Genomic DNA, 14,582 nt, shown 5'->3' with positions numbered 1-14,582 from the left:
TGTATTAAATAACTCAAAAACTAAATTACTTTATTGATACAAAACAAGGAAAAGGTACGAGTATCGCCTAAATTATGACCGAAATCTCAGAGACACACATTAACTAAACTAAGGTCCTATTACCCCTGAACCCATTTTTTTTGAATTTTTGTACACCTTTTTGACTTACGTGGCATCCAAATATCTCCCACGTGCCTCAATTGCGTGGAGTTACGGAGTGTGCCACGTAAGCCAAAATGTCTACAAAATTACCAAAAAAATGAGTTTGGGTAATAGGATCTTAGTTTAGTTAAGGTGTGTATCTGAGATTTGTCATAGTTTGGGGGTATCTGTGTCTTATCCCATACATAACATAGTTAAGTTGAGGCTATAATTTGTTGGTTTGGTTTTTTTGTCTAAATTTTGAAGATTTCATTTCTTTTATGAAAGTTGAGATCAAGGCAGTTGGATTGCAGTTGACATATTGTACATGGAGACTTGTGGAGAAGGAGCTTTTTCTTCTGGAGGACCTTCTACTCAACGTAATTTTCCATCAATTGATGATGCTGAAGTTGTGGACTTTGAGAAAGATGCAGAAATTATAATGAAGAAATTGACCGGAGGAACAAAGGAGTTGCACGTCCTCTCAATATTTGGGATGCCAGGACTTGGTAAAACAACTTTGGCCATGAAAGTGTACAACAATCCTTCTATTGTTGGTCACTTTGATGTTAAAGTATGGTGTGATGTGTCACAATCATATAATAGGAGGAAGCTATTGGTTGAGATTTTCAAACAAGCAACAAATGATAATAGCGAAATCAAAGAGGATGTTGACATAGCTGACAAGTTGCAGAAGGCTCTAAAAGGCAAGAGATGCCTCATTGTGTTACATGATATATGGGAAGTCGAGGCATGGGAAGATTTGGGTTTTATGTTTCCCTAATGGTGAATATGGAAGTAGAGTAATGGTAACCACTCGAATTGAACGAGTGGCTACACATCTTCAACATTGTGGTGAACCTTATTCTCTTAGATTTCTAACTCCGGAAGAGAGTTGGGAGTTATTGGAGAAGAAAGTATTTCAAGGAGAGAGTTGTCCCCCGGATCTACTGGAAGCAGGATTACAAGTTGCCAAACATTGCAAGGGATTGCCTCTTGTGATTGTCCTGATTGCTGGAATTATTATGAAAATGGAAAGGCGTCCGTCCATGTGGATGGAAATTGCAAATGATTTAAGTTCTTATGTTTTAGGAGAGCAGAGTATGAAGGTGATACAGTCATGTTATGACCGTTTGGAAGACCACTTAAAGCCTTGCCTTTTCTATATAGCATTGTATCCAGAAGACTGGATGATTCAAGTATCGGATTTGATGATGTTGTGGATGGCTGAAGAGTTTGTACTGAATGTCGACACACAGAATATGGAGGAAGCATCTAGAATTTGCTTGAATGATCTACTTAACAGAAGCCTAGTAATGGTTTCTCTCAGGGATTATGATGGGGACGTAATATGCTGCATACTTCATGATGTAGTGCGTGAGTTTTGCTTAAAAAAACTTACAGAAGAAAAGTTTATGCAGCTCACAGTGCCATACAATCCATATCAACATTTGAATTCCATGGAATCACGGTTAGGTATTTATATTCATGATGATCTTGTTAAACAATTAGATCATTATGAATATCAGCTGGATAAAATTCCAATGCACCAGTCCAATCTGGAAACAAAGTGCTTTGGTGAATATATGTCCTAGGACTTTGGAGTTCATTGTTCATCCAAAATTCTACACATGGAACAGATCAAATCCATTAGCTTTACTTAAAAAACTAAAACTTGTTCGGGTACTGAAATTTATGGAGGTATGCCTTCCAAGTTCTTGGGCTAATGAAGTACAATCGCTAACTCACTTGAGGTACCTTGAGATTTATGTCAAAGAATTTGATTTCAAGTGGATATCTCATCTGCTCAATCTTCAAACTCTTATCATTCGTTCACCTAGTACTCTAAGGACATCGCCTGGGGCTATCTGGAAAATGACGAAGCAAAGGCATGTACAAATATACGAATTGTCCTTTGTATGGGAAGAGAATGATCGTGCAATTTTTGAAGAAACTTCAACAACAATACTAGAGAACTTGAAGATATTCCGTACCTATCATATATTGGTAGATAATACGACTCCAAGGTTCTGGTGGAGGTTTCCGATCATTGAAGAAATCAGCTTCCGTGTTGACGAGTTACCTAGTTGTCCTTTGTTTCCCATAGTGGAAGTTCATACTCAGCTTCAATATTCTCTTAGTCTGGTGACAAGCTATAAGGAATTCTGAGATTCAGTTGGATGGGAGAGCTACTTTGTCTTACCTTCAAATATTAGGTGTTTGTACTTTGGAGGTTGTTTCTTGACGGAAGGAATGGTTTCAATCATTGCAAGATTGAAGAAGCTTGAGAGTCTCACAATAAAGGGGAGATTTCCCGTGAGAAAATCAGAGAACCATTACTGGGACGTCACAAATGTCGAGTTTCCTTCACTCAAGATCTTGATATTAGAGAGTGTGAAGATGAATGAATGGGAAGCATCTGACGAATCCTTTCCCGTGCTTGAGAAGTTATATCTACTATTTTGTTTCTACTTCAAGGAGATCCCTCCTAGCTTTGCTGATATTCCAACACTGCAACAAATTACATTGCATAACTGCAATGACTTTCTTGTGGATTCAGCTATGAATGTTAAAAGAGAAATAGAAGAAAACACTGGCTGTGACAGTTTCCAACTCCATATATTGCACAACCCCTAAAGTAGGTTCAGCACCTCTTTAATTTCTTCCATCTAAAGGAGATGTTCTGATTTGTCTGTATGGCTTTTTAGTTCTGTAATTTCCTGTAATGTTTTTCGAATCTTCTATTTTGTCATGGCTCAATGTATGTGTCTCAACTCTATTGCTTGCTTCATTTTATTTAAGTACGTTGAGATGAAGAGAGTACTAAATAAGCATAACGCCTCACCTTTTAAATTTCAGTTTTAGTCCACCTATTCTATTGAGCTGCCCTGTTGATATTATGTATCAACGTTACCATAGTTATAAATATGAATGTTAACAAGGATAGAATGAGACAGGAGTAGGGGATCGGAACAAGATCGGTTTTTGTCCACCTATTCTATTCAGCATACTTTGTATATACGTTAACAGAATCCACTAAATAAAGTATAAACAATGAATTTGAAATTCAATAATTGAATGAATTGCAATAGAATATCAACCTCTCATAAAGTTCAAATTTTGAATCCGCCTTTTGAAATATCCATCATAATTTGCTCCTAGACATGCCTTGTTCCAAACAGTAGTTTATAGTATGTCACAACAAACACGTTTTCAATTAATTTGTTAGGTCCTCTGTTTCTTCTTTAGTAGAGTATAAAAAGTAACTACAAATGTACTTTAACATTGAATTTTGATCTTGAATATTCAATGCATATGAATATTAATTAAATCAGCTCAAAACCAATGTATCTTTTTTCATTTCTTTCACTTTAAACTAAGAAACAAATCATGTAAAATCACTATTTAATTGTGAATTCTTTTCCCTATTCCATTTCAAAGCTAGTTAAAAACCAAACCATTTAGCTCCTCCATATACTCTCACAAGTCTATCCCCATGAAAGAAAACCAAATAGCATCAAAAAAACAACAAACAATGATCATGAACAAGCTCATATTATCATGTATTTTCTTCATCTTTCTCTTGTACTTGATACTAAGAGCAAACTCCCCATCTTTCAAGCTAAAAAACTTATCAATAAACTCATGCAACAAGATTCCACCATCTCTAGCTGAATCATTTCTCCACTATGCCACTACCAATAGAACAATGCAACAAAAACACGACGAAATATCAATAACACTTAAGGTCCTTGAGAAGAAATCACCATGCAATTTCTTAGTCTTTGGACTTGGATTTGATAGCTTAATGTGGAGTTCATTCAACCATAATGGACGAACCGTCTTCATCGAAGAAAGTAATGATTGGATCCACAAAATTACTAAAGAAGTACCTTCACTAGAAGCTTACCAATACACTTACGAAACTAGACTTGATCAAGCTCCTGAGCTTCTAAGTATTGGTAAAAGAGAAGATTCTTGCAAAAAAAACTTAGGTGATCCAAGAAATTCTAAGTGTCCACTTGCCCTAACAAATATGCCAAAAGAGGTGTATGAAATTGAATGGGATTTAATCATGATTGATGCACCAACAGGTTCATTTTATGATTTACCAGGGAGGATGAAAGTGATATATACTGTTGGATTATTGGCTAGGAATAGAGAAAATGGAGAAACTGATGTGTTTGTGCATGATTGTAAAAGGTATGTTGAAGATAAATTCTCTAGGAATTTTCTTTGTGAGGGATATATTAGGGGACAAGTTAGAAATCTTAGGCACTTTACTATCCCAAGTTATAGAAGTGGTTTGATTAAGTCCTTTTGTCCTTAAGTCCTAGTCTTGTCACACTGTTATTATTATTTTTGAGTACGTGTTCTGTAATCTTTCAATTATCATATAGTCTTACATTTACACGAAAGAGGATTTGTCCTTGTTAAAAGTCAAGAATACGTATATTTAGTTTATTTTTCCTTTTGTTTGATCTATAATTGATGATTTCGTGTGTATGTAAAATTTTCTAGAATGAAAGTAATTCTCTTGTGGATTACAAATGATTTGATCGAAAGACCAATATGATATCGATACATTGAACATCGAATTCTCAGGAAATGGAAGTATTATTACTATTTCACTTTAAATAAATTAGACATACAAACAAATTAAGAGAATTCTGAAGATTTTATTATGTTATAAATTTCAATAAATTTGTAAGTAAGAAAAGAAATGCATGTATATGACATTAAATTGATGTACACTACATATTAGAAAGTAAATCAATCGATTGATTATCTAAATTTCGAGATGTTTATAGTATGAGTTCGAACAATTTGTGGTGTTTAATCGAAGAACCGTGAGGTTAGAAGACTGATTTTACAAATGTACAAAGTAAAGGCGTCAATTTGTATACATTAAGCTAAAATTGAAAATGACAAAAACGACGTCGTTGGTCTCACCAAACTCTTGTCTCCTTTTATCTTCTTTTCATTCGTTGTCCTCCTCAGACTGCAATTTTTTCGAGCTTTGAAAATGGCGAAAGGGAAGAAAGAGCTGTTAGCGTCAGCACCATGGAGGGTAGACCAAGAACAAGATGAAAAATTCAAAGACGCAAGGCTTAAAGTCACAAGCCAACCAGGTAAAACATCCACTATGCACGTGCCTGGTAAAAAAACCGTGAATTCCAAAGACAATGAAGCAGATGATTCTCTTGAAATTGATCCTGAACTTCGTTACAGCTTCCAACGTAACTTCCAGGTCCCTCTCTCTACTCTCTCTCTCTGTTTGTTGTTTGTAGATATGAGGGGCTGAGTCAGGTAGGGCAGAGGGGTTTATCCGAATCTCCTTCGGAGGGAAATTACACTATTTATACATGATGAAACCCCTTTGTCTTAGTAATGTGTTTACTTCTTCATATTTGGAAGCCCCCTTCGTGAAAATCCGGGTTCCGCAATTGGGGTACACTTAAAGTCATAAACTTGTGTTGTTAGTAAATGGAAATTGTTACTTCGCTATTGAGTCTGGGATAAGGAAGGATAGTTGGTTAGCGTAAAACTAGTAGTCCACAACTTGTGATAAATTCTCTGAATAACAAGATTGGATTTATATAGGCTATAGCTGAACCCACTATGTAGGTGAACAGCCAGTGTAAGGCCTAAACTAATTAGGATGTGAGTATATGTAATTGTTAACTGTGTGTGGGTTGGTTTCGCTGTTTAAGTTGGATTCAAAAGGTTGCCGATTTCATTTGAGATATTAAGAAGGTTGTTGATTTCTTTTGATAGGTTATTGCATTCCAATTTTTGAGAATAGTACCTTCAAAGAATTGTTTTTGGCTATTTGCTAATGGAAGAGAAAAAATAGTTTTATCAACTTTATGTCCGAGAAATAGTGAATTGTTATGATATAATAGTGAAGATGAGTCAATGAGGATTTTCTCTTGGGAAAGTTGAACCACAAACACATTGAGCATTACTCAATTGGGAAAAGCATAGGACACAGTTGGAATAATTTCAGGGTCTTCAACTCCTTCTATGTGACTCTATAAGAATGGATATGCTGCAATAGACTGGATTTATATGGCTTTAATCTTTAGTCTGCCAAATAACAGAAAAAAAAACAGGGCCGGGGGAACAGCAGATGGAATGATACTTCCATGTATGTGTTTTTCTGTTCATAGAGCTTTAATCTGCAAATAAAAGATCTTTAATAACTTTCAAACTTCAAAGAGAAGTGATGGGACTACTCTTCCAAAATCTGGGAGAGTGAGAAAACAAAGGTAACTATGCTCATAGATCATTGATGAATTTGTGGAACTAACAACAACAACAAACCCAGTGTGATCCCACTAGTGATGCAAAACCAACTAATGGTCCAAGGTATCCCAATGTTGGCACTTGGCGATGTAAGTTTCTATCATGAAGACCAGTGTGGCACTTGACTTCAGTCATCAAGTGAAAAGATAGAGAGCTGAATGGGTTCCACATCCTAAAGTGGCATATGTGTAAGACCAGCATGCCTCAAATAGTTCCACTTGGGAGGTGGAGGTGGTCTAAACATACTAACATTTATTTTGGTGAAGTATTTTGGTTCTCATAGAACATAGACCTTAATATAACAACTTAGACCCATCAAACCATTTTTTTTCTTGAGTTAGAAGTTGTGTTGCATCAAAGTGGCTTTCAGTGTATTGCATGTGTCAGACAAGCAGTACATTTAGTAGATATATATTAGGGTAGATTTTAGAGAAGTTCTGTGCAATGAAGAAACTTGTATTTGTGTTTGATTCCAATTACATGTAAGTGGAGAGACAGTAAGTGAATTACAAAATTAGTTTCCAGTCCATAGTTGAACAATGGTTTTTTCTCCACTATATTGTTTTTACTTATTTTGTCCTCAATGTGAAGCATTTGATTTTAAATGAGCCTTTTAGAGGCACATCAAGAGTAAGACAAAAATTTATTAAGCAACTTGAAGGTACATGAAAAATAAAATAGGAAAAGGAAACTATAGAAGTTAAGAAAAAGAAAAGAGCACGAGGAAGAAGTTAAGGACAGCAATGACAATGGGAAGCTATTCCAGTCATACATACCTATCCCTTCTCAATTCGATTAGCTCCAGCCACCTCTGTGCTTCAGTACACCCTTGTCTGCTTGCTCCTCCTTTGTCTCTCTATTTGCTTTTTCAACCACCCTTGTGCTCTCCCTCCCACTCTTTCAAGCTCTTTTCCAATACCCTCTATTCCCCTCCTCACATTTGTTACTTCCACTCTCCCCCATCACCTTAGTGCTTGTTGCATATGCCTTGCTCAAACTATCCTAATTAGTATCAAGAAATTTCACCTCATTCATAGTGCAGCAGTACTTGCTCAATGGACTGTCTTATGATCTCCCAGTGCTTAAATTCAGGGTTTGACTTGGATACTCACTATGGATTTAGGTTTTTGTCGTGTATCAATGAATGATATGTTGAAAATTATCTTCTGCTTTTGCATGAAAGCATTCCGAGATTAGCTCTAAGAGGTTTCAGATGGTTTCACTGTACCAAGAATCCCTGTACCTGAAATTTTGGGCTTATTTTCAACCAAATACATAAATATTTGGAGTAATTGGATGATCTAAGCTGAGAAAGGATGAAGCTCGAGGGATTTGGATTAAACAAAATAATAGATGTGTACTTGGAAGTTTGATTGAAGATTGGACTGAAAGGAACTGTGGCACATAGATGGGGAAGTGTTGAGAGAGAGATTAAAGGAATTGTTGGGGAAGATAGCTAATTTTATAAATGTAAAATCGATCTGATTAATATTTGGATTGACATGCTAAACCTGACAATATGTAGAAGAACTAAAGATGACAAAATACATTCATCTGAACCTTTTCTATGATTGATTATTAATCTGTTTGTCCAATCCTTTTACACCGTTAGAAGACCAAATGCAATCTAAATCTAAAGTTAAAGCTGTGTATCTGATAGACTGATACAAGTACCTGATAGAGGAAATTTTAGGAAATTAAGTGGATGCTCTTTTTGATAATGGATGACACCCTTCAATATCAGTATCTGCTATACTTTTAAAAGCTATGGGGCCTTTGATTTCTCTTGATTTATTAGAAAATAACAGTACCATTCTTTCATCTCTTTGCAGTTTCTTCAACGTGTCTTCAGCATTGACACAGTTGTTAAACCTCTGCCTCCTACAATGGCATACAATGTTTCTCGTAACTTGACCTTCTTTACAAGTATCTTTACGCAATTCTTTGGTAAGTCTATTTGTCTGTTGCATATTACAATTTGCTTTCAAGGAAAAGGGTCCTTTTTTGTGGTGTTCCCTTGGGAGCTACTTTTGGCTAGCTTGGTTATTTTCGTCGTTTTGCTGAAATGTTTGTTCTTCTTATGAAAACCCCTTTTCAATTTGCTTCTTTTGGAGTCTATCCTTGTGTCTTTTTGTTTGGAAGTGGGGGATCATTTGGAGTTCCTTTTTCAAATAAAAGCTTGCTGGGAGGTTTGAACCTGTGTTGCTTGGACTCTTCAAAAATGTCATCGGGTGTGTGTTGGATCCTTCAAAAGTAGCGCATTTTTGGAGGATCCGACACAGGTGCGGCAACAATTTTGGAGAGTCCGAGCAACTTAGGCTTGAACCTTGGAGTTTTAGGTGTTAGGCTGGACATTTTACTTGAAGTATATTTGTTAAGTTGTCTGTGCAAGTTGCAAATGCAAAGGTGGGAATGAAGTCACGGCTAGCAGTCTCCTGCGGTATGGCTAAAAGATGACAAGGAGAAAAAGATTTGTTTTTGTTTCCCCCTTAGTTTTTTTAGATCTTAATTCTTTCCTTATGGGTATAGTACAGGGAAAGCAAATGAAGTATAAAAACAGATATGTTTTTCCCCTTCTAAAACCTTTCATTTTTGTTTCCTTCCCCTTCTCTTCTTTTTTTATTTTCGCGCTGTAATCTATTATTTTCATTTTGGCAGATCCTGAAGGAATAGCAAATGCACAAAAATCTCTCGGCTTAGGACAGGAAGAAAAAGTGCGTAAGGTCCGTTAAAGGACTCATTAAATCTCTGCAAGGAGTAATGTTGAGTTCTCTTTTTCCTTTGCTTGTACCTCTGATATTCTGGATATGCTGGACAACTTTGTACTCTATATACATTTGCTGATAAATGACGAGTAATCTTTAAACTCATCAGTTTACCAACATAAGTACCAGTAACTCCTATTTAGATAGATCTCCATGCTACTTACCCTGTTTACTTTCATCCACATCGGTACACACTTATAATAATTTACATCTAATTTAGCAAAAAACATGTTAGATCTCTTTTGAATGGTATTTTCTTGATCCTTGTCGAAATTTTTTCATCAGTCCGGTAAGACGTAGCTGGGTAATAAGTATTTCTACTAGATTTTGAATCATGAATCTGTTTCTAGCTACAAGCATACATTCTTGAAAACTTTAACAAAGGAGTTGTAGGTGCAGTTGTCCTCTGCATCCAAAAACTTAAAAATCCTAGATTTCCCTTGTCTAATAGTTTATGAAGGGAAGTCTTAGAGCAATTGTAAAGTTGTTTTCGTGTAATTAATAAATTATGGTTTCGAAACATAAGAGATGTTTGTGTGAGAATAGGTCCCTTCCTCCAAGGGTGTGACCCTTCTCTAACCTTGTGTAAACGCGTGATGTTCCGTTTGTTGGGTTTCCTTTCCTTTCTTTAATAGTTCTTCACATCTATGGTAGAATTGGGATGGATGTTACAATTTTAAGGTATCATACCTTAGAAATTAAGAATCGTACTTGTGATTACTTATAGCAACTGGCAGATAAGTACGAGGCAGTGGGTGTGAGCACACTCATAAATCATAATCTTCAATATGAACTTAATTAATAATTGTTTCAATTATTAAATTACTATATAGTTAATAAGTTCTCACCTACTGTTAAAAAATAATAATGGGTGCAACGAGACTCCGCACTCTGCATTCATTAATTCAAAATCACAACCTCCTGTCTTATGGTTATCCTAATAAGTACTCCCTCCATCTCAAATTCCCTATCGTGCTTCTCTTGTATACTCCTCGTAAAAAAATATTAATTAAAAGAGAGTTTTGATTATTTTGTCCCTATTTATTTCTTAAGATATATTCCAGTGTTTGTATTAGAAATCACGACAGATAATTTGAGGAGAGAGTATCTCTCTGCCTACACTCAAGTTCTTCTAACACCCTTTTCTATCAATACCATTAATACATTACTTACTATCATTTTATATGTTTAAAGCACATTAATATGAGAATCTTTTAAAGAATGATAAAATTGTAGATTGTCACACATTCCTAATATATCAGTATTTGCCTCCACAAGAACAAGATAATAATACATTCTTAACTAAATATAGAAAAATACCCACAAAAACATATTAAAACAGAAAAGGAAAGCTCAGTTTACTAAACATAAATGGTAATTAGTAGAAGAAATTCAATTTCCTTCCATAGCATCAAAGTCAAAGAGTGGCAAGTTGCTGAATATTCATTGGATAAACAACATCAGGTCCACCACTAAAAGCCTTCCTTCCAAACAAGATGTTAACTGCCTCAGTTGGATGAAATGCATCCCAAAATATGTATTGTTCCCTGTTAGAACATGGTGTTTGGAATGGTAAACATGTTATTTGCCCTCTATTTCTCCCTACTCCACAGCATCCAAGATTTACTTCACTAAATCCTGTTACAAAAGTTGAAAAGACAAATTTAGTTAGCTAATATACATGAAGCTATTTTATGTATGGATTAATAATATATTGACTTACCATATTGTCTGGAATTAGCAAGGAGATCTTGGAACATATTCCTGATGTCAATGTAAGAAAATCTGAAGCCAGGGAGATTGGAATTTAGGCTGGTGAGCATTGATCTAACATTGTTATGGAATGGAAGGACAAGTTGATTCACTTCCTCTGAACATGCACCATTTTGACTTTGTGCAAGAATACTTGGAATACACCCCATTAGTCCTACTCCACCAATCACAAATTTTCTTGCTCCAAGATTGTATAATCTCTAAAAGTTTCATGAATTCAAGGAGGAAAAAAAAAGGAAGGGAAAACATTGGTTAGTAAATTAAAGGAATAACTACTAGTTTATGTTTTTGGTACAAAGGAAAATGTTTGGTGAGTAAGCAAAAAAATATTGTCGCAAAATCATTTATGCAATCTAATAATTACTATGGGGTGGGGTGGGGTGGGGTAGGGCAGTCAAGGTGGGGTGGGATGGGGTTGGGAAGAAGACAATTAACTTGAAATGTCACTTCATTGTTCTCTCTAAAAATGTCATTTTCCTGATTTTTAAGAAACTTGTTTTGTTAGAGTTCAGAATATTTTGATCAACTAAACATGCAAAAATCAAAAATATTTTCCTCCGTACTTAACACAAATGAAGATGGAATATATGGAAAGCAAACTAATTTGTAAAATGACTTTCCATAAATTAGTACTCTGCTATAAGAAAATATGGAAAGCAAACTAATTTTGTAAAATTACAAGAAAAGAAAATATGAGATAATAAAAAGAGAATCTTACTATAAGTTGTTGATTATACTGTTGAGTCAAGAGAGTAGCATAGTCTTGAGGATTATATTGATTTTTTGTATTATAATTAGGCATAAGGTAATTGTTAAGGTAGTCATTGCTTCCCATTCCAACAAAGAAAATTGATTTTGCTAGTGCCTCTTCCACATCTCCTGCACCAGTGTTTCTTAACTGGTTCAGTGTGCTCTCAAAATTTGTGATTTGTTGATTGAATGGAATGCGCCCTACCTGTATAAAATTCATAATGATGAAAAATATTATATACAATTAATTACTATATGCAAGATTCTACTAATTAGTAAAAAGTAAAAAATGTAAAAGTACTTGGGTAGGTGGTAGGTAGGTGTAGTGCATTTAAGTTTATTTATTTGTTCATGGATTTATTGCTGCTATATTTGAAGTATCATTTGTTAGGTTGTACTTGTGAGTAGATGCATCATTGATAAGATCTTTAAGGTTACCTACCAGGATCGTAGTGAGATAGATAAAATTTAGGGCAAATTATAGAAATCACGTACTTTTAAGTTAAAATTACAATTTATCCCTTAAAAGTTTATAATTATAAAAATTTATCCATTTTTAACTAGAGGTTTTGAGCTCGAAGTGGAAAAAATCCTAATAAAGAGAGTTTCTTCCCTTAAATAGGTCATATGCATCACGAATCTAAATTAATTGAAGCTCCAATATAAATGGGATACCATAAAAATTAAGGTTTGTAGGCCATATGGTCTCTTTTTTTTTCTTTGATCCAAATGCTACTTATTTGAGTCGAGGGTTTATCAAAAACAACTTCCTTAACATCACACAATAGGGGTAAGACACTAAGACTACATACATCCAGACCTTCTCAGACTCCACTCATGAAATTATACTGAATATGTTATTATTGTCATGGTAGTCATCAAAACGCCTACTTACTTTTTTGAATATAACTCATTTAACTTTTATACACTACTCTAATTACACTAATTACATGTCACTGAAAAAGATCACTATAGGCAATTTACCGTTATAAGTAAAACTAATAACCTAAAAAATATGGTAAAAAAAACCTTACTACAACAAGATAAATTACATCAATAGGGTACTAAAAATACAATAATAGTACTATGTACAAATTTACTCATTTTTTTCTAATTTTACTTGGAGGTTGAGGTGATTTTTGCCACAAAATATATAAATAAAGAGTACTTACAAAATTTCTGCCAGTATTATCAAGAATGCCAGCAGCAGCAGAGGCATAATTGATTCCAAATCTCATTTGGTCTCCAGAAGCCTGTGAGTATGGTGGAGTCAAAGGTAGTCCAAGCAATTCAGCTGCATGTACAATGCCATGTGTTAATATTTATTTTTACACTAATTTCTATACATTCACTTATATATATATATATATATATATATATATATATCATAATAATCAACATGCATGCTACCATCAAGAATTATGGTGAAATAGATAGGAATTTGTCGCTTTTAACTAAAGAGTTCGAGCGGTCAATTCAGATAGGAAGCGTTTTTTTCCTTTAATAGATCTTACGTAACACAAATTATACGTACCAATAACATCAACCATAGTGAGACCATTGGAGAAACGACCAGTAGGACCACCATTAAAATCAATTCCATAAGGAAGATAGTTAGCCTTAGCTAAAGAAGCTAAGTTATTGTTATTGCCATTGTCTATCAATGAGTCTCCAAATATGAACATAGCAGGCACCAATGCACTTCTTGTTCCACTTCCTTCTTGACATAATATTACATTATTATTATTATTCACTAGCAATACAAACAACAAAAAACACAAAGGAAATAGCCTAAAATTATAAGCCATATTTTTTTTTTTGGTAAAATGGATTTTCTAGTATGAGAAATGTAAGTTGAAATTGTTATGAAAAGGTTTAATATAGAGGTGGGGGGAAATAAATATGCGGTAGTTAGAGAGGAGTAAATGAATTCACCTGTATGGTGCTTTATGCAGAAATGAGTAATAATTGATGAGTGAGTATATAAGAATTGATATTGAGAATATATTTTTATTAATTTTGTATGCTAAGTGCTACTCACTCTACAACAATAATTAATCATCATCTAAAATAATGTAAATTTACTACTATATGCTTGCTCATTTCATTTCTATTATTTGCCATCATTAATAATTTGTTCATCTATACCTATTTGGAAGGTTATCATACTATTCTCCTGGGTTAACTTCTTGAGTCTACTGTATTAATATATTACTCTCTTGGTTTTAATTTATTTGTTTGGTTTTAATTTGACAAACAATTTGAAAAAGATAAAGAATTTTCAAATTTTGTAATCTTAAACTAAAGATAGAATGTATTAAAATATTTTTAAATATTATGATTTTAAAACATATCAAGTGGAAAATAAAAATTAAAGAGTTATCAAAAAATAAAAAAATATTCTTTTCTAAACGAATTTAAAAAAATTGAAATGAAAAGAGTACTTGTTATTCTCCATTGATATTATTTGTCTTTTAAATTTGTATAATTTTGAAAAGATATTAATAAATAATCTTAGTTATATGAGTATTTGTTCAAACCATTACTCCATAAGCTAGTCTAATTTTCTTTACCCCATGTTGATTTGACATTTCTCCTAAGAGAATACTTTTTTTTACATATAACTATTTTTTTCTTGATAAATGGACAAATAAAAAAGAAATTTTAATTTTAGTATAAGAACCATATAAAATAAAACGGAAGAAGTATTTATTTCACTTAATTAATACTTTACTAAATCCTCCGTTTCTATTTACATGTCGTCCTTACTAGAATTAGTTATTCCTTAATATTTGTCATTTCTCAAAATCAATGCACAAATGACATTATTCTCTCTATTTTACC

General features: G+C 33.9%; 4 protein-coding genes across 5 annotated transcripts in view; 2 read left to right on the top strand and 2 right to left on the bottom strand.

Annotated features, from left to right (window-relative positions):
* The window catches only part of LOC125830656 (60S ribosomal protein L7a-2-like), a 431,324-nt gene extending 424,521 nt beyond the window's left edge, over window positions 1-6,803 (bottom strand). Inside the window, exon 1 of one of the 2 annotated variants that reach the window (XM_049509844.1) lies at window positions 6,772-6,803. In XM_049509844.1, coding sequence (XP_049365801.1) covers window positions 6,772-6,774 — 3 coding nt within the window. In that variant the 5' untranslated portion in view covers window positions 6,775-6,803. The remainder of the gene's footprint in view (window positions 1-6,771) is intronic. The other variant, XM_049509840.1, reaches the window with a different exon arrangement.
* On the top strand, window positions 3,595-4,471 carry LOC125830649 (glucuronoxylan 4-O-methyltransferase 3-like). The gene has a single exon (XM_049509826.1). The coding sequence runs from the start codon at window positions 3,638-3,640 to the stop codon at window positions 4,469-4,471; it is 834 nt and encodes a 277-aa protein (XP_049365783.1). The 5' UTR covers window positions 3,595-3,637.
* On the top strand, window positions 5,117-9,320 carry LOC125830709 (uncharacterized). Its single transcript, XM_049509887.1, has 3 exons — window positions 5,117-5,392; window positions 8,283-8,397; window positions 9,109-9,320. Exons 1-3 carry the CDS (start codon window positions 5,168-5,170, stop codon window positions 9,180-9,182), a joined length of 414 nt encoding a protein of 137 aa, XP_049365844.1. The 5' UTR covers window positions 5,117-5,167; the 3' UTR covers window positions 9,183-9,320.
* Window positions 9,321-10,485: 1,165 nt separating this feature from the next.
* LOC125829195 (GDSL esterase/lipase At1g71691-like) lies at window positions 10,486-13,564 on the bottom strand. Its single transcript, XM_049508443.1, has 5 exons — window positions 13,273-13,564; window positions 12,911-13,032; window positions 11,707-11,943; window positions 10,939-11,188; window positions 10,486-10,853 (listed from the first exon to the last, which is right to left on the bottom strand). Exons 1-5 carry the CDS (start codon window positions 13,544-13,546, stop codon window positions 10,633-10,635), a joined length of 1,104 nt encoding a protein of 367 aa, XP_049364400.1. The 5' UTR covers window positions 13,547-13,564; the 3' UTR covers window positions 10,486-10,632.
* Between the last annotated feature and the right edge of the window lie 1,018 nt (window positions 13,565-14,582).

Source organism: Solanum verrucosum, unplaced genomic scaffold (assembly GCF_900185275.1).
Source record: "Solanum verrucosum unplaced genomic scaffold, falcon-dt-bn FXZP01000102.1, whole genome shotgun sequence".
In the NCBI taxonomy this organism is placed as follows: domain Eukaryota; kingdom Viridiplantae; phylum Streptophyta; class Magnoliopsida; order Solanales; family Solanaceae; genus Solanum; species Solanum verrucosum.
The sequence above is the reverse complement of the archived record's forward strand: the minus strand, read 5'-3'. Positions and strand labels throughout refer to the sequence as shown.

Coding starts and splice junctions, on each gene's coding strand:
- LOC125830649 (XM_049509826.1), top strand. CDS start 3,638: ATGAAAGAAAACCAAATAGCATCAAAAAAACAACAAACAATGATCATG.
- LOC125829195 (XM_049508443.1), bottom strand. CDS start 13,546: ATGGCTTATAATTTTAGGCTATTTCCTTTGTGTTTTTTGTTGTTTGTA. Junction 13,033..13,272: donor CACTATGGTTGATGTTATTG/GTACGTATAATT, acceptor TTGTACATGCAG/CTGAATTGCTTGGACTACCT. Junction 10,854..10,938: donor TGCTAATTCCAGACAATATG/GTAAGTCAATAT, acceptor CTTTTGTAACAG/GATTTAGTGAAGTAAATCTT.
- LOC125830709 (XM_049509887.1), top strand. CDS start 5,168: ATGGCGAAAGGGAAGAAAGAGCTGTTAGCGTCAGCACCATGGAGGGTA. Junction 5,393..8,282: donor GCTTCCAACGTAACTTCCAG/GTCCCTCTCTCT, acceptor ATCTCTTTGCAG/TTTCTTCAACGTGTCTTCAG. Junction 8,398..9,108: donor TATCTTTACGCAATTCTTTG/GTAAGTCTATTT, acceptor TCATTTTGGCAG/ATCCTGAAGGAATAGCAAAT.